This window comes from Myotis nattereri (assembly GCF_964212035.1).
Source record: "Myotis nattereri genome assembly, chromosome: 4".
Classification (NCBI taxonomy): domain Eukaryota; kingdom Metazoa; phylum Chordata; class Mammalia; order Chiroptera; family Vespertilionidae; genus Myotis; species Myotis nattereri.
Window position 1 is genome coordinate 105088513 of NC_138079.1, and position 25957 is coordinate 105114469.

The 25957-nt window shown below is 48.2% G+C and overlaps 1 protein-coding gene across 10 annotated transcripts; it reads left to right on the forward strand.

The window, feature by feature from the left end:
• The first annotated feature begins 1075 nt into the window (after positions 1-1075).
• On the forward strand, positions 1076-25948 carry SGF29 (SAGA complex associated factor 29). 10 transcript variants are annotated; one of them, XM_081088981.1, is made up of 12 exons: positions 1076-1291; positions 1712-1890; positions 6229-6330; positions 17405-17493; positions 21650-21725; positions 22338-22410; positions 23348-23412; positions 24317-24446; positions 24516-24662; positions 24806-24841; positions 24944-25106; positions 25753-25948. In XM_081088981.1, the coding sequence occupies exons 4-12, from the start codon at positions 17419-17421 to the stop codon at positions 25867-25869; spliced, it is 882 nt and encodes a 293-aa protein (XP_080945107.1). In that variant the 5' UTR covers positions 1076-1291; positions 1712-1890; positions 6229-6330; positions 17405-17418; the 3' UTR covers positions 25870-25948. The 10 variants fall into 10 exon arrangements, with proteins under 10 accessions (XP_080945107.1, XP_080945103.1, XP_080945101.1 ...); XM_081088977.1 differs by lacking the exon at positions 1712-1890 and having other exon boundaries at positions 1079-1291; XM_081088976.1 differs by lacking the exon at positions 6229-6330 and having other exon boundaries at positions 1089-1291; positions 25204-25948.
• The last annotated feature ends 9 nt before the right edge of the window (positions 25949-25957 follow it).

A 25957-nucleotide genomic window follows, 5' to 3' on the forward strand; every position in this document is an offset into this window, starting at 1 on the left:
ACAAATTACTGAATCCCAAATATCTCTGTGGAGCAACTAAGGTCCATATTTGATGTGCAGGAGAAATGGCTCCTGAGACCTTTACAAATGCAAACTTTGTGAAATCCCTGCTGGCATAAGTCTCTACAATGCAGGATATAGGGCTGAGACTGGGTAAAAGGTCAAGTCATCCATTGAGATAGACACCACGGGGAAACATAAAAAAAGCTGGTAGATGAAAATGATGCATGAAGTTTTGGGCAGAAACAGTTTGTGTTGAAGTCTGAGATTCTTCTAATGAATACAAAAATATTGAGGGCCTATTACAGCCATGGGCAAACTACGGCCCACAGGCCGGATCCGGCCCGTTTGAAATAAAAAAATAAAAAAAAAGACCATACCCTTTTATGTAATGATGTTTACTTTGAATTTATATTAGTTCACACAAACACTCCATCCATGCTTTTGTTCCGGCCCTCCGGTCCAGTTTAAGAACCCATTGTGGCCCTCGAGTCAAAAAGTTTGCCCACCCCTGGCCTATTATGTGCCAGACACTATACTGGGTGCTGGAAATACATAGATGAACAAAACCAATGATCCTCACCTCACTGAGTTGGCCAGAGTACCAAATATTCAAACAGATAAATATGTAATAAACTTTGGTAGGGGTTATGTAAGAAATTATAAAATACTAGCATGTAAACCATTACAGGTAAATGTTTGCTCACATCCTTAATATGTTCCTGCAAAGATTCCCTAAAGACTCGATATCTGTGTCTACAGACTTGCTTGTTTTTAGTTGTAAGACACCACTGCACTCGGACCAGCCAAACTTGCTTGTTTTTAAAATTATTTTTTAAAAATTAGACTTTTTTGTCCTCAGCAACATTGAGGCAGAAAACAAGAGTTCTCATATACCCACTGCTCCCCCTCAACAATTTTCTTTATTAATGTTTTTTATTTTTAATTATTCTTTTACAGAGGCTTTGGAGAATGGGAAAGGATGCTGAAAACACGCAAGGACCCCAGTTTGTTAAAATGAGGTTGAGCGGAAGAGTCGGGAATGGGTAAATAAAAACTACATTTCCCAAGGGGCAGCGCGGCACGTCACATAAAATGGACGGCGCACGCGTAAAGGGGTCCTCCGTGTTGCGACTCGGCTCTTAAAAGGGTACAAGAGTGGTTCTCGAGGTGCCGCGAATCTTCGAACGCAAGCGAGTTATTACCTACAGACTTTGAAAAGCATTCGAGGAACGCGCCTACACCCGCCCTCGCAGTTTCCAGCGCGCGTGCTTGTCCCGCCCGTGGACCGGTAGGTGGGGCTGGGACTCTATCTGAGACCCGGGGAGAGTGGCGGGAACGTAGAGCTGGGGTCCTCCCACTGCCTCCCCATTTCCCGGCCTCGCTGAGGCAGCTCCCGAGAGACCGTGCGCACGCGCCTGGTCTCCCTGAGGAGGCGGGGCTCGGGAGGGAGAGGGGCCCCCACGCGGGTCCTCGGGGTCTGCGCGTGCGCAGCAGGTCCCGCGAAGATGGGAAGCCGCAGTGGGCGGAGTTTGGTGCGGAGGCCGCAAAGGTGGGGTCCTCCGCCCAGGGGCGAGAAGGCGAGTGCTGAGGTGGGCTCCGAGCTCGGGCGGTTTTATTATATTCTCAAGACGCGCCCCTCCTAACAAAACAACCTCCTTCCCCCACCATATACCTCCAGTTGCCTTCCCTCAATTGCCTCCGTTTGCAGCCACAACTTCAGTCTTGACTCACTAGCAGCGCCCCCGTCAGGCCCGGTCCGCTCCGCTGAAACCGCTCTTTCCCGAGGCCACCAGCCATCCAGAGGCCCCCAAGCGCGCTGGGTCCCAGCCCCGCGCAGTAGTTGATGCAGCTGATCACCGCCCCCTCGTGAAACACCTTCTGCATTTGGTGAGGGGGACGTTCCCGTCCTTGGCCTCCTTGGCCTCGGCGCTCTGGCCTCCTGCTGATGGTCGCCCTCTTGCTGTAATGCTTGCCAAGGCCTCCTCCTAATCTCTCCCCTGCTTTCACTTCCGAGCAGTTACCCGTTTTCGAGGCTTTAAATATAAATGCCACCTGTTGTGACAACTCTCAGGTGTCTGTCTTCAAACCCAGAGCTCCACCCTGGACTCCAGGTTTTTCTTCAGCTCTCACGGGGCACCTCTTAAATATCTGAAATTTTGGGTTTTGCCCTTCACCTTCCCCCGTCTTCCCTTTCTTCCGGTTCCCCAGGCCAAACACCTTGAGTTATATCCTTGGTGCCTTTTGCATCTCCTCTCTCCTCCTCCATCAACCTGCCAGCACATAGTTATCCTTGAGGCTTTGAAAGTTCACGACTGGGTATTGGATGGTAGATAGTCTCTTTGGCACTTGGTTGGTTCTTTCTGCCTGAAAATTGTGTTTTCAGTTCTCTGATATTCTCTGTCATTATTGAGATTTATCTACTTAACTGTACTCTGTTGTAGATGTCCTTTTTAGAACATTTATTTCACCTACAGAGACGTATATGGAACTATTTGTTGAATGTCTGTGCTTCTTTCTGGACTGTTTGTCTCTCTCACTGTTCTATAGCCCACAGGCCTGGCACAGAGTAGGTGCTTGATAAATATTGGTAAATGAATCCTATATAATAAAAGGCTAATATGCAAATCGACCGAACAGCGCTATGACGCACACTGACCACCAGGGGGCTCAATGCAGGAGCTTCCCCCTGGTGGTCAGTGCGCTCCCACAGGAGGAGCACCGCTCAGCCAGAAGCCCTGAGCTGGGCTCACAGCTGGCGAGAGTAGCGGTGGTGACGGGAGCCTCTCCCGCCTCCACGGCAGCATAAGGATGTCCGACTGCCGGCATAGGCCCACCCCAGTCGGACATCCCCCGAAGGTTCGCAGTCCTGGCTGAGGGACCCTCCACTCCCGAGTGCACAAATTTTGTGCACCGGGCCTCTAGTGAATGTATAAAAGGGAAGTACCTCGTCTCCATAGGTGGGAAGTAGACAATCCCTCTTAGAGTATGTTGGTAGCAACTACTATTTTCTGCAATCGGGAAGAAGATCCTGAATAGCCCAGCTTCAGAATTGCTGCTGCTTATCACTTGAAAGACCGTTTTAAGAGGTTGCCAGGATTCAGTTCAGCAATCTGTTTCTGAGGACTTAGTAGCTGCCAGACCCTGTGTTTGTTCCTGGGAATAGAAAGTGAACAAAATTGCATCCCATTCTGCTGAGAGCTCATGGTTCGGCAGGAGAGACAAGTAAGTGAAATGGTTAGTCTTTCTGTGTATGTGTGACAATAACAAGAATGAAAGTTTGCGTGTGGTGCTTGGACGTTTGATTGCGCTTGGTGTTGGGGCATACGAGAGGGGCCTGGGGCAGCCAGATCCCCCTGCCAGTCATTTCTGGCTGTGAGCTGCTTTGTTCTCTACCCCAGTACGCCATACAAATATTACCATGTTCTCTGTGCGCCATGGTGTGGAAAGGGTTGGCCAGTACTGCTGTAAACTGTTAATGTTGCTGCCTTTTGATTTGAACCCTGAATGATGAGTACATTTTCGAGATCCAGCGGCGAAGAAGGGGAAGAATTAAGGGCTTTCAGGGAAGCATAACTGTCCGGGCAGGCGTAACGGAAGTGTGGAAGTCTGTGCTGGCTGGGGGTGGGGGCGCTGGAATTGTTTGGTGTGGGTATTGTAGGGTAGGGTCATAGGACAGGTAGATCTGATTGAGAAGTGCTGTCCAGGATACGAAGCAATGTCTTGGAAGTGTTTAATAAACCACAGTCCACTTAATAAATACCTAGCCCAACCCCAAGGCACCCTGTTCTCAGTGGGTGGGTCCATCACAGTCCAGAGTTTTTAGTGACCAACTTTCTGGAGCTAGAAGCAGAGACATAGTAAGTGGCAAGCCTTTTTTTTTCTTTTTCTTTTTCTCTTTCTTATTTCTAAATTTGTATACAAAGGTTTTTTGTTGTTTTATATTTTATTGATTTTTTTTTTTTTTTACAGAGAGGAAGGGAGAGGGATAGAGAGTTAGAAACATCGATGAGAGAGAAATATCGATCAGCTGCCTCCTGCACATCTCCTACTGGGGATGTGCCCGCAACCAAGATACGTGCCCTTGACCGGAATCGAACCCGGGACCCTTCAGTCCACAGGCCGACGCTCTATCCACTGAGCAAAACCTGTTAGGGCTCATTTAGATTTTTGATGAATTGTCTGCATTGGAAAAACATATTTAATTTCGGTCACTTCAGGATTTGTGGTCACTATATCCCTGGAGTGGAAGGTAGTTTGGTGAGTTGGGTGTTGATGATAATAAGGGCTGTTTGAGCCTATAAGGCTTAGGTTTAGAGTCAGACAAATCTGGGTTTAAATCCCACTTCTGCCACTTCCTACTTGCATGACCTGGATAAAGTCACTTACATCTCCACAGTACTCAATGACTAGTACTTTCTTTGCAGGATTGTTAGGAGGGTTAAATAGGATAATCTACATAACCGTGCTTAGCACATGGTAGGTACTCAATAAGGAATAGCTGTTATTAATTTTCTACTGTTTTTTTTTCAGATGCCACAGTAAATCACCATCAGTGTAATCATAATAATCGAACCGATGATTGGTAGTTTACAGTGGCAGCTGCTTCTGTTTCCATGATCTCTTTTGCTATTAAATATGTGAAGTTGTGACAAAACAGAATTGGAAGGAAGAGCATAGATTTTAGAGTTCTCAGCCTTGGAATCCCAGCTTAATAACCAGTATTTCCTGACTGAGTGACCTAGTATAACTTAACCGATCTGAACTTCAGTTTCCCTAGATCAGTGGTTCTCAACCTTCTGGCCCTTTAAATACAGTTCCTCATGTTGTGACCCAACCATAAAATTATTTTTGTTGCTACTTCATAACTGTAATGTTGCTACTGTTGTGAATCATAATGTAAATATCTGATATGCAGGATGGTCTTAGGCGACCCCTGTAAAAGGGTCGTTCAACCGCCAAAGGGGTCGAGACCCACAGGTTGAGAACCGCTGCCCTAGAGAGAAAGAGAGTGTGCTATAGGATTGCTATAAGGTTTAAATGAGAATCACCTGTGTAAACTCCATTACAGACGGTCCAAAGTGGGGGAATGTTATTCTCTCCTTAACTTTAAAAAAAGCCAATTAATGAATGCAAATTCTTATTGATAGTGGCTGGGTTGAGGGTATGGGGTCTGAGGGTAGTGTTTTAGATACCTTTCTTCCCTTTGATTCAGAACAAAGCTTGTATTGTCTTACGCCCTATGGGATTAATTTTAGAGTGGTTTACGTATAGGATGTTTGGATTTGTATGAGGCCTTGACTGCTGGTTGAGGGCCAGAGTGTTGTTTTATGCTGGACGTTTAGCAGTTATATGCTTCCTTCCTGCAACCTTTGTACCTAAGTGTTACCTCGTAGGTACACTTAGTGTGGTCAAACTTCTCAGTTGCAGGTAAGAAAAAGCTAACCCAAACACTAGCCCAGGGGGAAAAGGGTATAGGATTGCTATAAGGTTTAAATGAGAATCACTTGTGTAAGCTCCAGTAAGCTTATTGACTTTTTTTTTTAATATATATTTTATTGATTTTTTTACAGACAGAAAGGGAGAGGGATAGAGAGTTAGAAACATCGATGAGAGAGAAACATCGATCAGCTGCCTCCTGCACACCTCCTACTGGGGATGTGCCCGCAACCAAGGTACATGCCCTTGACCGGAATCAAACCTGGGATCTTTGAGTCCACAGGCCGATGCTCTATCCACTGAGCCAAACCGGTCAGGGCAAGCTTATTGACTCTTAACTGAAGAGGCCTGGGTGTACCAGCTTCAGGCACAGCTAGATCCAGACAACTAAACTATGTCACCAGTGTTTTCTGTCTCCACTCTGCTTTCCTCCATGTTGGTTTCTCTCTCAGGCAGGCAAAAGCCTCATCAGTTCCAGGCATCCCTGCTACTCTCTTAACCAACAACTGAAAGGCAGTATCTCTTTGCACATAGCTCCAGCAAATGATCTGAAATTGATTTTTGTCCAGACTTGGGTCACAGCTTTCTTCCTGAACCAGTCATGGTGGTCAGGGAGAATATCATATTTTCATTGGCCCAGGCAGGATTCTCATCCTTGGAGCCAAGGTGAGAGAGAGAGTTTCCCAAAGGAAATTATAGAAAAGGTCCCAGGCAAGACACTCAGAGGTTGCTACTGTGATGGTATTAGGCCAGCTTTCTTGCAAATAATGATATTACACTCTTCACAAGATATTGGAAGAAGAAGAAAACCTATTTGAAGGTCCTGGGGAGTAACCAGAAGCAGACAGTAATTGGACAGGAATTGGTACCCAGAAGAAAGGAATGACACTGGTGAGTTTCCTATTTGTTTGTCGTCGTATTTAATGCCTTGTGGGCATGATGATAAAAGTGCATCTTGGGAAGAAGATAGCCAAGAGAAGGATTTCCAAATCTTTATATAAAAATAGTTTTTTGAGCCCTGGCTGGTGCGGTTCACTTGGTTGAGCATTGTCCTGTGCAGTGACAGGTCACCAGTTCGATTTCTGGTCAGAGCACAAGCCCAGATTGCAGGTTCTGTCCCCAGTTGGGGTGCAGTGCGTACAGAAAGCACTGATAAATGTTTCTCTCTCACATCAATGTGTTGTTGTTGTTGTTGTTTTTCTCTCTCTCCCTCTCCCTCTTTCTATAAAATCAATTAAAAAAAATATTTTAGAGAAACTAAGATGGCGGCATAGGTAAATACCGGGAAATTGCTGCCTCCCACAACAACTTCAAAAATACAACGAAAAGACAAAACGGACATCATCCAGAACTACAGGAAGGCTGGCTGAGTGGAAATTCTACAACTAGAAGGAAAGAAAAGCACACTGAGAGCCAGAGGAGCTGCGGAAGTAAAGTGCAGAGGTACGGAGGCTCGTGCGCGCGGAAAGGGGCTGGCACCTGAGAACGCAGCTGTCTTTTTGATTCGGGAGGGAGTCACAAGCTCCCGACTGCTCTGAACTCCGGTTCCGGGAAGTCTCTGGGGACCCAGGACTCATACAGGGAGAAACTGGACTGTCTGGCAGCAGGCAGAACTCTGAACTTGAGGGCGGCTTTCCCTCAGAGGTGCTTGCAGCAATTACCGGGACACTGAGACACGTGGCCCCTTAGGGCAGGGCTGAGGATCCGCCAGAGCTGCTTACTCCACCCTTTGATTCCCTGAGACCCCGCCCCACCCAGGCTGCGGCAGAGCCTTTTCAATATGAATGCCCCGGCCCTTTGCAACCTGAAAATTACCTAACAAATTGCAGCTGGGCCAGACAGACCCAGAACTTCCAAGAGAGGGCCCAAGGCCCCACAGCAGCTTGCATTGCTTCATAGCTGGGCCTCATCAGGGCACCTCAAAACTCCAAAAAAGGAAGGGGAATCTGCAGTTCTCTTCGTAGCTCCTGCCGGGTAACCTCAGGCCGAGGCTAAATTAGCACCTCCTTAGATCCAAGAGCCAGTGTACCCAGTGGTCAGAGGGGGACCATCCAGATTACAACTCCTCAGATCCATAAGGGACACACTCAGGGGGCAGTCTTAGTGAGCACCAAAGCCCCACTGAAGGAAGTCTTGCTCCAGAAGGGTGTCTTCAGCCCAGAAGTTCTCCCACTGCAGACACAGCTGATTCTCACTGCCAATTGGCCTGGAGGTCAATTCCTCCCAGTGATCCTACAACAATCAAGGCTTAACTACAACAAGACTGTGCACAAAACCCACAAGGGGGTGCACCAAGAGTGTCCACCTCAGGTAACTGGGGAGGCTGAGCCACTGGGCCCTACAGGACACCTAGCACACAAAACCACTCTACCAACACGGAAGCATAAAAAATGCGGAGACAAAGAAACAGGTCACAAATGACAAAAATGGAGGAAAGCAAACGACTGGATAGAGAGTTCAAAACCACGTTTATAAGGTTTTTCAAGAATTTTATGGAAACCGCCGATAAATTTAGTGAGACCCTGGAGGATATGAAAAAAGACCAACTAGAAATTAAGCATGCACTGACTGAAATAAAGAATAATATACAGAGATCCAACAGCAGACAAGAGGATCCCAAGAATCAAGTCAAAGATTTGAAATACAAAGAAACAAAAAATACCCAACCGAAAAAGAAAAAAAAAAGATTCCAAAAATATGAAGATAGTGTAAGGAGCCTCTGGGACAACTTCAAGCGTACCAACATCCGAATTATACGGGTGCCAGAAGAAGAGAGAGGGCAAGATATTGAAAACCTATTTGAAGAAATAATGAGAGAAAACTTCCCCTACCTGGTGAAAGAAATAGACTTACAAGTCCTAGAAGCGCAGAGAACCCCAAACAAAAGGAACCCAAAGAGGACCACACCAAGACACATCATCATTAAAATGCCAAGAGCAAAAGACAAAGAGAGAATCTTAAAAGCAGCAAGAGAAAGACAGTCAGTTACCTACAAGGGAGTACCCATACAACTGTCAGCTGATTTCTCAACAGAAACCATGCAGGCCAGAAGAGAGTGGCAAGAAATATTCAAAGTGATGAATAGCAAGAACCTACAACCAAGATACTTTATCCAGCAAAGCTATCATTCAGAATAGAAGGTCAGATAAAGAGCTTCACAGATAAGAAAAAGCTAAAGGAGTTCATCACCACCAAACCAGCATTATATGAAATGCTGAAAGGTATTCTTTAAGAAGAGGAAGAAGAAAAAGGAACTCTTACCATTTGCCACAGCATGGATGGAACTGGAGAGTAAATAAATACCACATGATCTCACTCATTTGTGGAATATAATGAACAACATAAACTGACGAACAAGGACTGATCCAGAGATGGAGAGGCATTGATTGGACTGTCGGGCCTTGGAGGGAAGGTAGGGTGGGGGTAAGGGGGAAAGATCAACCAAAGGACTTATATTCAAGCATATAGGCCTAACCAATGGACACGGACAACGGGGGGGTGGGAGGGGTGAGGGCATGAGCGGGGGGGGGGGGGTAGGGGGTAACGTGGGGATAAGGACACATATGTAATATCTTAATCAATAAAAAATATATTAAAAAAATATTTTAAAAAGTAGTGTTTTGGGGTGGTAAACACACAATACAGTGTACAGATGATGTGTTGTAGAATGTGCACCTGAAACCTGTATAATCTTGTTGACCAGTGTCACCCCAGTAAATTTCAGTAAAAAGTAAAAACAAAACGACGACAAAAAGTAGTTTTACCCAAGTGTCCATCAGCTGATGAATAGATGAACAAAATGAGGTCTATCCATACAATGGAATGTTATTCAGCCATAAAAGAAATGAAGTACTGATACATTCTGCAACATGGAGGAACCATGAAAACATCATGCTAAGAAAAAGAAGCCAGTCATAAAAGGCTGCACAGTGTATGATTCTGTTATATGAACTGTCCAAAATGGACAGATCCATAAAGACAGAAATAGAATAATGGTTTCCAATGACTGGGGGGAGGAGGGAATGGGGAGTGACTGCTGGTGGGTAAAAGTTTCTTATTGGGGAGATGAAAATATCCTAAGATAGTGGTGATGGTTACCCAATTTTGTGAATATACTAAAAAACACACAACACTAAATCAAACACTTTAAAAGAGTGAATTATATCGAAATTAAACTGTTCTTTTAAAAAATCTGCCAGACTTCTGAACTAGGCAAGCCTGGGGCATACTCCAAGCAGCTCAGCTAATTCAGACAGCGCTGTACAGATTTCAACTGATACCTACCAGGGAAGACACTGGGAGTCTGAGTTCAGTTATGTTTAAAAATACCAGAATAGTGCTTCCCTCTGTGGGTAGAACTGGATGGTGTGGCCTTCTAAGTCACTGGAAAGACGAGAGAGTGTAGGAGCCAAAAAGTTCAGAGCACTGACGCTGCGTCTGTGATGCCTGGAACCAGGCAAGACTTGCCAGTCTCATGGTTCAAGAACAGTGATAAGATCCCCTGGAACCCTGGACTCTGCTAGCAGCAGCCGGGATCTGCGTGGCCTCCGTCAGGTGCACATAAGGTCGGGTGTAGTTCCAGACCCGGTACCTCGTTCCTACTTGCTCTGCACCAGTAGGCATGGCATTCTCATCGTAGTGAGCCTCTGCTTAGAGTGTGTTTTGTGAGAAAATCCAAGTTCATAACTGACCAGATCTGGAGGTAGCAGTAGTTTGTTGTAAAATCATAAACTAGGTGGTTCGCCGAGGCAAGGCCCTTCCCAGCAGGCCCAGTGACCCTCCGGAGTCCTGCGCTCCTCTCAGGACTTCCAACTTCTCTCCCGTGGGTAGAAATGAGATGACATGGAAGCATTTTAAGTCACAAGTCACCGTTTATATGTGTGCGGAGGCGGATGATTGGTGGAGGGCCTGGGTGTTGGAGGGGCCTCCTTTCCCAGCTCTGAGGCCAATATGGGGAATGGCCTCATTCCCCATATTGTGATGATATGATGAGAACCTAAACTGAGACAGTGGCGGGTATGGAAGAGAGGGGCTGGGTTTGAGATTAATTTCTGGGGCAAATAGAATTTGAATGCAGACTGACCACAGAGACTGCCGGTTGTAGGTTAGGCCCTGCCTGGTTTGGTGTATGACCTCCTTCCCCTCCAGACCACGTGGTCAGCTTTTTCATCTTGGTTTGCTGAACATTTCAGCCTCATCTCGTGTGTCTGTCTCAGCAACCACCATTTATAAAAGGTTTTAAGAAATACACACTTTTCGCCCTAACTGGTTTGGCTCAGTGGATGGAGCATCTGCCTGTGGACTGAAAGGTCCCAGGTTCGATTCCGGTCGAGGGCAAACTCTCTATCCCTCTCCCGTCCTCTCTGTAAAAAATCAATAAAATATATATATTTTTAAAAAGAAATACACACGTTTCACCTTGTGTATATATGTAGTATCACTGGAGAAATAAAATACCCAAAAAACAATAGTGATTGCCTCTAGGGGTGGGAGGCATTGTACTTCTTGAGTTGTGTGACTATTTTTTACTATGTACATATATTATCTACTCAAAGATTTTTCCCCTTTAGAGAACCAGGCTTTGTGTCCAGCCACAATGAGACAGAGATGGGATGATATTGTGATGATATGATGAGAACCTAAACTGAGACAGTGGCGGGTATGGAAGAGAGGGGCTGGGTTTGAGATTAATTTCTGGGGCAAATAGAATTTGAATGCAGACTGACCACAGAGACTGGTGGCTGGAGATGAACAAGAAGGAGGAATCAATGACTCTAGGATTTCCAGAGTGGGAAGCTGGCTGGACAGGGATGGATGTCTTTAACCCACATCTGGAAGGCAGAGCAGTACCAGACAGGAAGAGTGAGGCGTCTGAGGGGACCTCTTGGTAGAACTATTCGGGTGGCAGCTGAGTTGGAGCCTGGAGAGAGGGCAGGGCTGTAGATACTGACCTGGAAGTTTCAGAATGTGGGGGCTGGAAGCCAGTGAGCATGCTCGTGCTTAGAGAATGGAAGAGGATCCCAGGGTGATCTTACACTGGGCTGGAGGAGGGCAGCAGGAAGGCTGTGAAGGTGATTAGAGAAATAGGGGAGATTGGAGGCCTGGAAACCCAAAGAGCAGGGTTTGGGGAAGCAGCGTGTGGTCAGGTGTTCAGTGCAGTGGGAAGTCCCAGGAGCTGGCAGGAGATCCCCGAGGACTGAGGGAGAGCCAGGCTGTGATGGGTTGAGGAATGGATGGGAGTAAAAGGAAGGATGATGGGTTCTGTGTGCCAGCTCTGTGCTAGGTACAGAAGATAAAGTGACCCTTGTCCCCAGAGATTGGACAGGCTAGGGGAGGAGGCAAATACAAAGAGAATTTTAATATGACTTGGTAGGCACAGTGGTAGAGAGATGCTCAGGCTATTATGGGAACGCAGAGAAGGTAATTTGGCCCAGACTAGGATTAGTGGAGTAGGTGACATGGGCAAACTACAGCCTGCGGGCCGGATCCAGCCCGTTTGAAATGAATAAAACTAAAAAAAAAAAGACTGTACCCTTTTATGTAATGATGTTTACTTTGAATTTATATTAGTTCACACAAACACTCCATCCATGCTTTTGTTCCGGCCCTCCGGTCCAGTTTAAGAACCCATTGTGGCCCTCGAGTCAAAAAGTTTGCCCACCCCTGCCTTAGAGAATAAGTCACCAAATCAGAGGATTAGGGATGGTCTGGTTGTGGGAAGGACATCCCAGATCGAAGGAACAGCATGGACGCAGGCACGGAGGTAAGAAAGTACAGGCCTGTGTTCAAAAGAGGGACAGCTCAGTATTGCTGGGTGTAAAATGTGAGGCAGACAATGATGAGAGGTGACTGACGGAGCTGGGCAGAGACAGATGGAAGCCTCTTCGTGGGCCTGCAGCCTTGCTATCTCACCTTGTTACTAGTTCTGACATTGTTTAGTGGATGTAGTGGGATAGGATTTTCTATTACAAGGTCATGTCCTCTGCAGATAGAGATAGTTTTACCTGTTCCCTTCCAATCTGGACTGTTTTATTTCATCGTACTGCCTATTTGCCCTAGCTGGAACCTGCAGAACAAGTTTGGCTTGTTCCTGCTCTGGGGGAAGCATTCAGTCTTTCACACTCAGTGTGATGTTAGCTGTGGCTGTTCATAGACGCCCTCTCTCAGGTGCCTTAATTACACCTACAAAGACCCTATTGCTAAGTAAGGTCACATTCACAGAGGGGACCGGAGCTGGGGATTCCTCTTTGTTCCTAGTGTGAATATTACTTTTTTAATAAACAGAAGCAGAGATTTTTTAAGAAGATGTGACTAAGTACATGGAGTTTACAATTTATTACTCTACTCAGTGTGAATCTGATCTTTGTGGGTATGATAACTTATTCTTTTTGTTACCTTTTATTGTCTTTTATTCTCTTTCTAATTACCTTTTAGTGCATTTTATTTTCATCAATACATTTGTCTTTCCTTAAGTCAGATGTTTTTAGTAGTTGATTTCTCTTCCCTCTGTCGTAAAAAAAAAAGTAACAGTGTTTTATGACATGGAAATTGTCTTCATATAAAATCTTATTTGAATCCCCCTTTTTCAGAATTTTTTAAATGGAGACCAGAATACTTAAATCATTTGTCAGCAGAGCTGGGGGGCTTAGGCTGCTGCTTTTGGAAGTGACTCAGTATTTGTGGATTATAATGAACAATATAAATCGATGATCAAAAATAGATCTAGAGACAGAGAAGCATCTATCAGATGCTCAAACCTCAGAGGGAAGGCAGGGGAGGGTGGGGCTAAGGGGGAGAGATCAACCAAAGGACTTGTATTCATGCATATAAGCATAACCAATGGACACAGACACCAGGGGATGAGGGCATGAGTAGGGGGATGGGGGAGAATAGGGAATAAGGACACATTTGTAATATCTTAATCAGTAAGGGAAAAAAATAAGTACTCCTTATAACTTAGCTCAACATATTGAATACAAACATCATTGGCTTAGGATACAATTTCAGGGTTACCTGCCACTGCATTCGTTTCCTAGGGCTGCCGTAACATATTATCACCGGCTGGGTGGCTTAACACAACAGGAATGTATTCTCTCACAGTTCTAGAATTCCAAAATCCAGAGGTTGGCTTGGTTCCAAAATCACAGGTGGGTTTCTTCTTGGGTGCTCAGGACAATCTGTTCCTTGTCTCTCTCCCAGCATCTAGTGGTGGCCAACAGTCCTAGGCAGTAATCCTTGGTTTGCAGCTGCCTAAATCCAGTCTCTGCCTCTGTCACATGGCCGCCTTCTCGGTGTGTGTCTCTCTCCCGGGCGGTGTGTGTCTGTCTCTGTTTCTTCTCTTCTTATAAGGACACCAGTCATGTTGGATTAAGGGCCCACTTCTACTCTAGTATGACTTGATCTTAACGTACATCTTAATTACACCTACAAAGACCCTATTGCTAAGTAAGGTCACATTCACAGGTATCGGGGATTAGGTCTTCAACATATCTTTTTCTTTTTTTAATTAAATCTTTATTGTTCAGATTATTACAGTTGTTCCTCTTTTTTTCCCCCATAGTTCCCCTCCACCTGGTTCCCCTCCCACCCACCGCCCTCACCCCCCCACCACTGTCCTTATCCATAGGTGCACGATTTTTGTCCATTCTCTTCCCACACCCCCACACCGCTTTCCCCCCCACGAATAGTCAGTCCACTCCCTTTCTATGCCCCTGATTCTATTATAATCACCAGTTTATTCTGATCATCAGATTATTTATTCACTTGATTTTTAGATTCACTTGTTGATGGATGTGTATTTGTTGTTCATAATTTGTATCTTTACTTTTTTCTTCTTCTTCCTCTTCTTAAGAGATACCTTTCAGCATTTCATATAATACTGGTTTAGTGGTGATGAACCCCTTTAGCTTTTCCTTATCTGTGAAGCTCTTTATCTGACCTTCAGTTCTGAATGATAGCTTTGCTGGATAAAGTAATCTTGGTTGTAGGTTCTTGCTATTCATCACTTTGAATATTTCTTGCCACTCCCTTCTGGCCTACATAGTTTCTGTTGAGAAATCAGCTGACAGTCGTATGGGTACTCCCTTGTAGGTAACTGACTGTCTTTCTCTTGCTGCTTTTAAGATTCTCTCTTTGTCTTTTGCTCTTGGCATTTTAATGATGATGTGTCTTGGTGTGGTCCTCTTTGGGTTCCTTTTGTTTGGGGTTCTCTGCGCTTCTAGGACTTGTAAGTCTATTTCTTTCACCAGGTAGGGGAAGTTTTCTCTCATTATTTCTTCAAATAGGTTTTCAATATCTTGCTCTCTCTTCTTCTTCTGGCACCCCTATAATTCGGATGTTGATACGCTTGAAGCTGTCCCAGAGGCTCCTTACACTATCTTCGTATTTTTGGATTCTTTTTTCATTTTGCTTTTTCGGTTGGGTGTTTTTTGCTTCTTCGTATTTCAAATCTTTGACTTGATTCTTGCGATCCTCTGGTCTGCTGTTGGGAGTCTGTATAATAGTCTTTATTTCAGTCAGTGTATGCTTAATTTCTAGTTGGTCCTTTATCACAACATCGAGGGTCTCACTAGATTTCTTGAGGGTCTCATTAAGTTTATCGGCGGTTTCTAGAAAATTCTTGAAAAACCTTAAAAGTGTGGTTTTGAACTCTATATGCAGTAGTTTGCTTTCCTCCATTTCTGTCATTTGTGTCCTGTTTCTTTGTCTCGGCATTTTTTATGCTTCGCTGTGTCGATAGAGTGGCTTTCAGTGCTAAGTGTCCTTTAGGGCCCAGTGGCTCAGCCTCCCCAATTACCTGAGGTGGACACTCTTGGTGCACCCCTTGTGGGCTTTGTGCACCGTCTTGTTGTAGTTAAGCCTTGATTGTTGTAGGTAACACTGGGAGGGATTGACCTCCAGGCCAATTGGCTGTGAGAATCAGCTTTGTCTACGGTGGGAGAACTTCTGTGCTGAAGACACCCTTATGGGGCAAGACTTGCTTCAATGGGGCTTTGGTGCTCACTGAGTCTGCCCCCTGAGTGTGACCCTTTTGGATCTGAGGAGCTGTAATTGGATGGTCCCCCTCTGACCACTGGGTACACTGGCTCTTGGATCTAAGGAGGTGCTAATCTAGCCTCTGCCTGAGGCTATCCAGCAGAAGCCAGCTGTAAAGCAATGCAAGTTGCCTGGGGCCTTGGAGCAGCTGCAATTTGTTAAGTAATTTTTAGATTACAAAGGGCTGGGCCTTTCATATGCAAAAGCCTCCATGCACGGCTTGGGCCAGGCGGACACCCAGGGGATCAACAGGGCGGGCAGAGCAAGCAGTATGGCTGCTCTCAGTCCTGCCCTCAGAGGCCCTGGCAATCCCTGCGAGTGCCTCAGAGAGAAAGCTGCCCTCGAGTTCCAACTGATGCCAGACAGTCCAGTTTCTCCCCATATGAGTCTGGGTCCCCAGAGACTCGCCCGGAACTGGAGCTTAGAGCTTGAGACTCCCTCCAGATTGAAAAAGACAACCATGTCCTCAGCCGCCAGCCCTCTCCACATGCACCTCCACACCTTTGTATTTACTTCAGCACCGCACCTCCTCTGAGTCTTGGTATGCTTTTCTCTTTCCTTCTAGTTGTAGAATTTCCCCTCAGCCAGCTTTCCTGTGGTTCTGGATGATGTCCGTTCCGTCTTTTAGTTGTATTTTTGAAGTGGTTGTGCGAGGCAGCAATCTCTGGTGTTTACCTATGCCGCCATATTGGTTTCTCCTCAACATATCTTTTATATATATACTAGTAGCCCTGCGCATGAATCCGTGTGCCAGTAGTTCGCTGCCGCCTCCCTGTAACTCCCTCTGCTCCCCGCCGCCCCTCCCCTCATAGCTTGCTGCCCTGCCCCCTCCTGTAGCTCTCTGCCACCTGCTTGTAGCTCGCTACCCCAACCTCCTGCTAATCCATGATCCGGTCATTACGCGGTTGGTCATTATGTAACGACCATTTGTATATTACATCTTTATTACATAGGACTAGGGTTCCAGTGCACGAATTCATGCACCATGAAAGGAATTGTGGGCCATGAGGCTGTGGTAGACACAGGAGTGGGTCTCAGCCCACCCTCCGTGCCCCCGCCCGGCCCCTCCCACCATGGCCCCCAGCCCTCTGTCTGCCAGAAGCCCCGCTCCCATTGCTGCTCCCACGCGCTGATGGCATGGAGTAATTGGGGCCAGCGCCAACAGCGGATGCAAGGGAGGTTGCTGCCCCGATCGCCCCTCAGGAGCAGGGGGAAGTTGAGAAGCCCTCAGGGGCAATTGGGGCCGGGAGCCACTGCTCACACCCACTGATAGTGCCAAGTGATCAGAACAAGTGCTGGGCACTGGCATTGGGTGCGAGGGGGGCCAGCACCAGCAGCAGGTGCGAGCGCTGGGCGGGATCACAGCACGCGGGAGCAAAGAATTTTCAGTAACCACCAGAGGCTCGCCCCAATGACAGCAAACGGCACCCCACCTTGGTCTGGCTGACCCCCCAACCATGGCCAACACCTGCCATGTTCTGCACATGCCACCTGGTGGTCAGTGCACATCATAGCAACCAGTTGTTGGATTGTTCCGGTTGTTCTGCTGTTCGGTCTAATATATATATATATATATATGGAGAGAGAGAGAGAGAGAGGGAGAGGGAGAGAGAGAGATTGATTTCACAGAGGAAGGGAGAGGGAGAGATAGAAATATCATCGATGAGGGAGAAGGAAAGAGAGACAGAAACATCAATGATGAGGGAGAGAGAATCATTCACTGGCTGCTTCCTGCACACCCCACACTGGGGATCAAGCCTGCAACTCGGGCATGTGCCCTTGCCGGGAATTGAACTGTGGTCTCCTGGTTCATAGGTCAATACTCAACCAGTGAGCCACACCAGCCAGGCAATATATCCTTTTTGATGGAGCAGTAGTTTAACCCATAACAACACTAACAAGGTTCTCTTCTGTTCCCCCTCCGCCCCAGGCGCCGTATGTACCATGGCCCTCGTGTCGGCTGATTCCCGCATCGCAGAACTTCTCACCGAGCTCCATCAGCTGATCAAACAAACGCAGGTAACAGGCCACAGCCCTCCATTCCTACAGGGGAACATGGGCTGTGATGCCGAGCTGTGGAGCGGCGGGTGGGGTTGTGTTCAGAGAGATTGGAGGGGAGGACCCAAGATGATGTCATGAAGGTGAGAGGAGGGCAGGACTACCATTCCTGTTGAATTATCCATCGTGTGAGATATTAATTCACATGCCTTACAGTTCACCCATTTAAAGTTATAATTCATTTGTTTTTAGTCTATTCAACGAGCCGTGCAACCATCACCATGACCAACTTCAGAACATTTTACCCCATATCCAATAGCCATCACTCCTTTCTCCTTCCACCCTGACCCAGGAAAATAAAGATACTCTTATGAGGCAAGATAGTCTAAGGGTTTAGAGCAATGGTTCTCAACCTTCCTAATGCCGCGACCCTTTAATACAGTTCCTCATGTTGTGGTGACCCCCAATTTTATTGTTACAAATTGAACATAATTAAAGCTTAGTGATAAATCACAAAAACAATATGTAATTATATATGTGTTTTCCGATGGTCTTAGGCGACCCCCAAAGGGGTCACGACCCACAGGTTGAGAACCACTGGTTTAGAGGGTCTCTCTCAGAAGTTGGTCAAAAGCCAAACCTTTTTTGGAATGTGCAGCGTTTGAAAACCCGGGCTTGCTGAGTTAATGATTTGCTGCATACACCACCCCCTGGCCTTTGGCCTAGCGCCTCTCCTACAGCAAAACAATCATGTTTGAGCATCTGTTTTTAGTAGCATTTATATCAGAGATACAGCAATAATAGCAGCATGGAGCAGCCTGCAGAGGTAGAGAGAAACTTAGAGAAATAACTAATCTATACTTAGAGCCATTGCATCCATTTTCTATACATATATATATATATATATATATATATATATATATATTATTGATTTCAGAGAGGAAGGGAAAGGGAGAGAGAGCTAGAAACATCAATGATGAGAGAGAATGTTAATCGGCTGCCTCCTACATGCCTCCTACGGAGGATCGAGCCCGCAACCTGGACATGTGCCCTTGGCCAAATTTGAACCCAGAACTCTTCAGTCCACAGGCCCACGCTCTATCCACTGAGCCAAACCGGCTAGGATGCATCCATTTTCTTCTTGTTGAACTAATTTGATTATGCATTTTCCCCTTCACCTACCACTACCTGTATATTATGATAAATTCGTGTAGAAATACTTAGCACAGAAATCGGCTGATGGTTAGCGAAATTTAGTTCTTCCTCAGGCCCCTCATTTTCCATGAGTAATCCACTGAGGCTTTCGCTCAGTCTCCCGGTTCAGCTGGTCATCCATATCAGTGTTATCATAACCCGTATTTACGTGTTACCAGCAATGCCCTGTGTTACACAACAGCAAAGTATGGTCACGTAAAACTTGGTCTCCTTATGGAACAAGTCAGTAAAGTCACAGGCTCTTCGTTATGTCTTCCCAACGGAATTGGCCCTGCCTGTTTACCAGATGTTGTTATGGGCAGGCTTTATTACAGTGGCCCTGCTTCTGTTATTTCTGGGGATAAGGCCAGTCACCGCGTCTCAGCTCAGAGGCTTGTACTGAGCCTGGTTTCCTGTGTGTGCTCTCATACCCCACGGCCCACCTCCCTCATAAGGGGAGGACAGGTGGTACTCAGAGTACAAGTCCCAGCTCTGCTAGCTGTACTTTGGGATATGCCTTATTTTGGTCAATTTTTGGGTCGGGATAGTCACGGTACATTGATATAACTGACATGTGCCCTAGAGGGCTTCCGGAGGAGGCGTGGAGGTCAGAGCATGCCATAGCATGCCCCTTGGGGCTCAGCAGGCAGTGTGGTGAGCCTGTGCCCCGAGGCTACAGTAGCTTCCATCTGGATTAAAATAGTCAGGAGGCCTGGTGGGTCAGGGTGCGAGCCCCTTACCAGCAGCAGATGGGTCCTGGAATCATCCAGCATTGTGTGTGGAGCTGGCCGAAACCATTCACTAAAGCTTTGTCATCCTTCCAGGCTCACTCTCGTCCCTCCCTTCCTCTGGAAAGAGAACTCACTTCAGTCTTTTTCAGAGTCACACATCTTTTCCCCTGAATGATGCTTCTCACTAAAAGTGCATTTAGCTTGTCCCACAGCGCACACCCTTTTCTAGCGTGGGCCAGTGTTGCTTACTCCGCTGTGCATTTTGTGGCCACTGGGCTGGCGGCCTGGGTGCAGTTAGGGTACATGTTTGTGCCCAAAGGTGTTGGGTTAGATGCGAAGCCGTCACACCTGGATGTCACATAGCCTGAGTTTCTCATACAGCCTTTCAGAAGCGTCCTGGCGTGGGGTGGGGCTGTTCCCCAGGGGAATTTGGACCCAGCATGTGGTGCCTCGTGCTTTAATCTAGGGAGACCCATTGTCCCCTATGCTTTTTCATAGCTTTTCATTCACAAAAAGAGGGTGCTGTGTATCTGTGCACAGCAGGTTGCACTGACCATTGGGTCCCTTGTCCCTTTCTCAGCACTGCTTCAAGATGGAGCAGTTCCTAGAAATTCCTGCCCAAGTGGTACCCTCTGTAGTGGCTGGAACCTGAAAACTAAGTCAGAAGACCCTGGCACACAGAGTCCTAGTGAAAGAACCCCGTCTGAAAGGTCACGGGCTGTACGACTGCCAGCTGCCATTCCCGAAGAGGCAAAGTGAGGGAGCAAAAAGACACGGGGCTTGGAGGAGGGAGGGGTGAGTAGGGGGAGCACGGGATTTTTAGGGAGGTGAAGCTGTTCTGTATGTTACCCTACTGGTGAGTTCATGACCTATGCACTTGTCGAAACCCATGGAATGTACAACACAGGAAATGAATATTAATGTAATCTATAGGCTTTAGTTAATAATGATCAGTTTTGGTTAATTAACTGTAACAAGTGGACCTCACTAATGCAAGAGGTTCATAGGGTGAAACTGCAGGGGAAAGCAAGCATACGGGAAATCTTTACTATCTGCTCAATTTTTCTGTAAACCTAAAACGGCTCTAAAAGTAGTTCATAAATTTTAGAGCTAAAGAATAGAATTGCTAGAATTCCTTTCAGTTTTCAGCAATTAGTCCAGTTTATCGTCAGATTATATAACCAGAATGTCTCTCAGGGAGAGGCCCCTCAGGATTGCAGGCTCCCGTTGGACTTCATCAGATTCTAAAAGCAGGGGTGTTCCTGGCAAATAGATGGCTTCACCCTTTTGGCATCTGGCGTAACTGAGCCAATAGTATTCTCTCACTGAGTCTATCGTGAGGCATTAAAATAAGATTGAATTTACAACACTGTGTAGCCCACTCTTTTATCCTCAGCTACTATTTCTCCTTCTCTCCATTTGTCATTGCTTTTTACCCAAACTTTTCCACCCCTGGAAGGATGTTAGTTGGGTTCAGCCGCAGTGCCGGTCCAGATCGCAGGCAGCAATGCTAGTCTAGCAGGTGTCGTGTCCTGTCTCCTCCCCACCTCTCCTTGGTCATTCCCATTTAGTAGGGTGGGGTTATATAGTACAGAACGAGTGGGCTGTTTAGACTCGTGAGCTGCATTCACCATTAACGCCATGTTGCCAAGTACGTGGGCTTCTGACTAAGAATCATCCATGCTTCTGGCACCCTCAGTTGCAGCTGTGGTCCCAGCCCACTGATGTGGGGAAGCCTTGTACCAGCATCCTTCCCCATCCCCTCTCCCAGGTGAACTGATCACAGATGTGTTAATTTCTGGACTCTCAATTCTAGTGCAGTGTTCTATATGCCAGCATCACAGCATTTGACGGCTGTAGCTTTGTCATAAGATTGGAAATCAGGAAATGTGAGTCCTCCAATGTTTTTGTTTTCCTCTTTCAAAATTGTTCGGCCATTCTAGGTTACTTGAATTTCCATATGAATTTTAGAATAAGATTGTCAAACTCTACCAGCTGGAATTTTGTTGGGGATTGTATTGAAGCTGTAGGTCAGTTTGTCTTTTCTGATGGAGAGCCGTAAATCTAGTTTATGATTTCACTTGAATGCCTTTTGTAATGCTTTCGCATTAGTGGGGGAGGGAGGTCTTTAAACTGGTCCTGAATTCAGATCTAGTAAATGAAGGCCATGTGGATGGGCCTGTGGCCTGGGTGCAGGGTGCCCCAGCGGGATGGGGGGCCTCGCTCCTGTCCTGCTGACCTCCCCTTTGCAGGAAGAGCGTTCGCGGAGTGAGCACAACTTAGTGAACATCCAGAAGACCCACGAGCGGATGCAGACAGAGAACAAGAGTGAGTAGCTGGGCTCTGGAGAGAAAGGGGATGAGAAGCAGATGTGGGCCAAGATTGCTGTCGTTTCAAAAGCTTTTGCGTGTATCTGCAGTCATCCAAGATGAGCTGCTCCTTAGGCCAGAGGGACAGTTTTCCCTTACGCTGGGGGCCTACGGTGACCTAGGAGACAGACACCAGACTGCCTAGCCCTAAGGAACCTTAAAATCCCCCAACTCTAGGGACTAGAAGCCAGTGAAATGAGGCTGCATCTAGGGAAACACCTTAAACGGCACAAGCACCCCGGTTAGCTGGTGTTTTCTAGGGAGCTTCCCTCCCAGGGTGCACCGAGGCCCCCAGTTGGCCAGGCTCCTGGCCTTGGGCTTTCCGGCTCTGAGCAGCTTGAGACTGCTTTCTGCTCTCCATGTGCTGAGAAGTCCTCCCTTGCGTGCAGTGATGGCATTTGTACCGTATGGAGAAGTGAGCGCGCTGTGCATGGGGTGCAGGTGCCTCGGGGAGCATTCTGAGCCAGCGGAGCTCATGCCCCCCAAGGCCTGGTTCCGATACACTGGAAGCAGAGCCACACGGCTGCCAGCTGCCCCCCGCCCACTCCTGTCTCCCTGTGCTTACCTGCAGTCTCTCCCTATTACCGGACAAAGCTGCGGGGCCTCTATACAACCGCCAAAGCCGACGCAGAGGCCGAGTGCAAGTGAGTACCAGCCACTGCCTGCCATCGCCCCCCTGCCTCGCCCAGGTGCTGGGCTGCAGGAACCTCCTGGCATGGAGGAGCCTCTCCCTTAGGGCCACCTTCCCTAGAACCCACTTCTAAACTGCTCCCCCCTCCCTAGCAGCAGGGCAGGGGTCAGGTCCCAGCACTGCCATTTGCCTCTCACGTGACCTTGGGCAGTCACTTCAGCTGGGACTCAGTTGCTCCATCATTAAAATAGGAATAATAACTACCTATAGAATTGTCAACATAAATGAGATAATGCATATAAAGTGCCTAAGACTAGTGTTTTACAAGCTCTTGGCCATTCCTCACATTGGGAAGTGCATTCTCTATTGTGGTGGTAGTAACAGTAACAATACCAGCTCTATGTGGCCTTACTCTGTGCCAGGTGCTGTTACAACACTTTCTATATTTACCTCATTTAACCCTCAGAGCAACTCTAAAATGGGATTACCCCATTTAACACATGAGGAAACTGAAATGCCAAAGGGTTGTGTAATCTGCCAAAAGACACAACTAGTGAGTGGGGGAGCCCAAATTTAATCCCAAAGTCCTTATTCTTCAATGTTTTCTTATTGATTTTTAAAGAGAGGAAAGGGAGAGAGAGACAGAAACATCAATTATGAGAATTATTGATCGACTGCCTCCTGCATGCCCCCTAACCATGGATGGGGCCTGCAAACCAAGCATGTGCCCTGACTGGGAATCGAACATGATCTCCTGGTTCATAGGTCGATGCTCGACCACTGAGCCACACTGGTCGGGCGGTCTTACCAGCTTTTGTATGCTTTTAAGACTAAAGCCACCTATGTGGGGTTCATAGTTTTCACAAGGTTTGCCAGTGTTCTTGACCAGAAGAGGAAGTCCATGCATAGTGCCTCATCCAGACCTCCTCTTTCCCTCCTCCCACCCTCAGCATCCTCCGGAAAGCCCTCGATAAGATTGCGGAAATCAAGTCTCTGTTGGAAGAGAGGCGGATCGGTGAGTTAGAGACAAGTTAGTTGGGTGTTCCTTCACCAGGTTGAGTGAGGGTTCCTGGGAGCAGCAGTCATGTCTTCCTGCCGGGGAGCCTGTAACCTCAGCCTAGTGTGGGCTATGACAGGGAGGTGCACCACGACAGCCTGGGACTGGGAAGGGCATGGAGGCCAGTCCCCGGGTCTGACCTCCATGGGTCAGAGACAAGGCCTCCCGCTCTCCCTCCGCACACTGGCTGATTGGCCCCAATCCCTCTGGCTTCCATCCTCTACTGCCTGGGGCAGTCACCTGCTACCCGCAGGCCCATTTCTTGCTGAGGCGAGAACCTGGCTGTTATTTGAGAGCCACAGCGGGATGTCCTGGAGCCAGCCTTTCAGAGGGGCTTACACAGGGTGCTGGCTTCCATATCGCTTCAGACTGCGGTCCCACCTCTCTCTCGCCCGTCCAATGTACCCAGGGGCAGACTCCTCGCCCATGAAATTGTCACACTGCCAGTTGGGTTGAAGTTGACTGGGTGTGTTGAGCCATGCCCGAGGAGGTAAGGGCTCTGTCCACATTTGATAGCTCTTTGAACTTTTTGCTTAATTATAACATATTAATAGAAAATACATGTAAGTGTACCCCCAGCGCAATAAAATGTTCACTAACTGAACAAGTGGGTGTAACCGGCACCCAGATAAGAGACACGCCCAGCGCCTCAGAATCCCCCTTTTGGCTCTTCTGTTCTTTCCCAAACCGTGTCCACTAACCCGTCTGGCCAGGTGAGTGTGGCCTGGTGGTCTCTCAGCAGGAGCCTCCAGTGGCGGGCCGGGGAGCACACTGGACCCTTGGTGCCAACTCGAGGAGAGGTGGGGAGCCAGGGGCAGGCACCCTTTCCCTGGTGCCTCAGGGGCTCACTTCCTTCCCACAGCGGCCAAGATCGCGGGCCTGTACAATGACTCGGAGCCCCCGCGCAAGACCATGCGCCGGGGGGTGCTGATGACGCTGCTGCAGCAGTCGGCCATGACCCTGCCGCTGTGGATCGGGAAGCCTGGTGACAAGTGAGGGCAGGCCCAGGGAGGGGGGCTGGCAGGGGAGGGGCTGGGACTGACACGCTATCCCCTCCGCAGGCCGCCCCCACTCTGCGGGGCCATTCCGGCCTCTGGGGACTACGTGGCCAAACCTGGAGACAAGGTGGCTGCCCGGGTCAAGGCCGTGGATGGGGATGAGCAGTGGATCCTGGCCGAGGTGGTCAGTTACAGCCATGCCACCAACAAGTGAGTGGACACGCCCAGCCCTGTGGGAACTGGGACACGTGAAGAGCCAGCTCCTTGGGCTACTTCCCTCCTCGCCCTCCTCCCCAGTCCCCACCTGGTGTGCACCGCCCTGCATCCACTGCTCTCCTTTCCTTCGCCCGCAGGTATGAGGTCGATGACATTGATGAGGAAGGCAAAGAGTGAGTGTGCTGGCCAGGGCGGGGCGAGGGAAGCCTGGGGACAGCCCTGCTGCTGGGAAAGAGCCCCCCACCTGCCATGGGTTGACCTAAGCGCCCCTCCAGGAGACACACCCTGAGCCGGCGGCGCATCATCCCACTGCCCCAGTGGAAGGCCAACCCTGAGACGGACCCCGAAGCCTTATTCCAGAAGGAGCAGCTCGTGCTGGCCCTGTATCCCCAGACCACCTGCTTCTACCGTGCCCTGATCCACACACCCCCCCAACGGGTAAGGCAGCCCCCGGGGGAGATCGTCCAGGACACAAGGACCACCCCGCTGACCAGACAGGTCATGGGGTCCGTTACCTTCCCTCTTGTCCTTGTAGCCTCTTTGAGCTGGCAGGGTCCTGAGCTGTAACCCCTCCAGCCAGTCCTCCAGGCGGTGCCGGCGCCCTGCGGAGCCTTAGAAAGCCCCGGTGTGTCCTCTAGTCTAGCCTCGCTTTCGCATTGAGGTGGGGAGCCTGAGCCCCGAGATGGAAGCCTTGCTCAGGGCCAGCCTTCACCCCCGACCCCTGCACTCTAATCACCCATCACTGATGGCAGTTTAAAGGCTAGTCTCCCCTGTTCCTCCAGGACCCCTGCCTGCTGCCCTCTGAGTTGTCCTTGCTCCCCTTAACCTAAGGGCCCCTTCCGTGAGGCCGCCTGTGTAGCTAGCGAGTCCTTTCCCTTGCTATTCACCCCCGTCCTTGGCCCTTGGTGGCTGAGGAGCTCTGTAGCAGGGAGCAGGTTCAAACATCTAGACTTCTTGAGTGAAGATGAGACGGGAAAAGCTAGGAGCCCACACACCACAGGTGCCTGTCGGTCTAGGTTTGGGGCGAGGGGGGCGCTGGCCTGGGGCTTTCTGACCAGCGCCTCCTGTCTGCCTCCTGCCGCAGCCCCAGGATGACTATTCGGTCCTGTTTGAAGACACTTCCTATGCAGATGGTTACTCCCCTCCCCTCAATGTGGCCCAGAGGTACGTGGTGGCTTGTAAGGAGCCCAAGAAAAAGTGATGCAGTCTGGCAGTCTCCTGCCGCCTCACGGGGGCATGCAACAAAACATTATGTGAAGAAATAAATGTTCTTCCCCTTTGCCATGTCT

What these genes read in the sequence shown, in the direction of transcription:
- SGF29 (XM_081088981.1), top strand. Translation starts at nt 17,419, where the DNA reads ATGGCCCTCGTGTCGGCTGATTCCCGCATCGCAGAACTTCTCACCGAG. An exon ending in AGCTGATCAAACAAACGCAG is followed by an intron (nt 17,494 to 21,649) that starts GTAACAGGCCAC and finishes TCCCCTTTGCAG; the next exon opens with GAAGAGCGTTCGCGGAGTGA. An exon ending in TCCACACACCCCCCCAACGG is followed by an intron (nt 25,107 to 25,752) that starts GTAAGGCAGCCC and finishes CTCCTGCCGCAG; the next exon opens with CCCCAGGATGACTATTCGGT.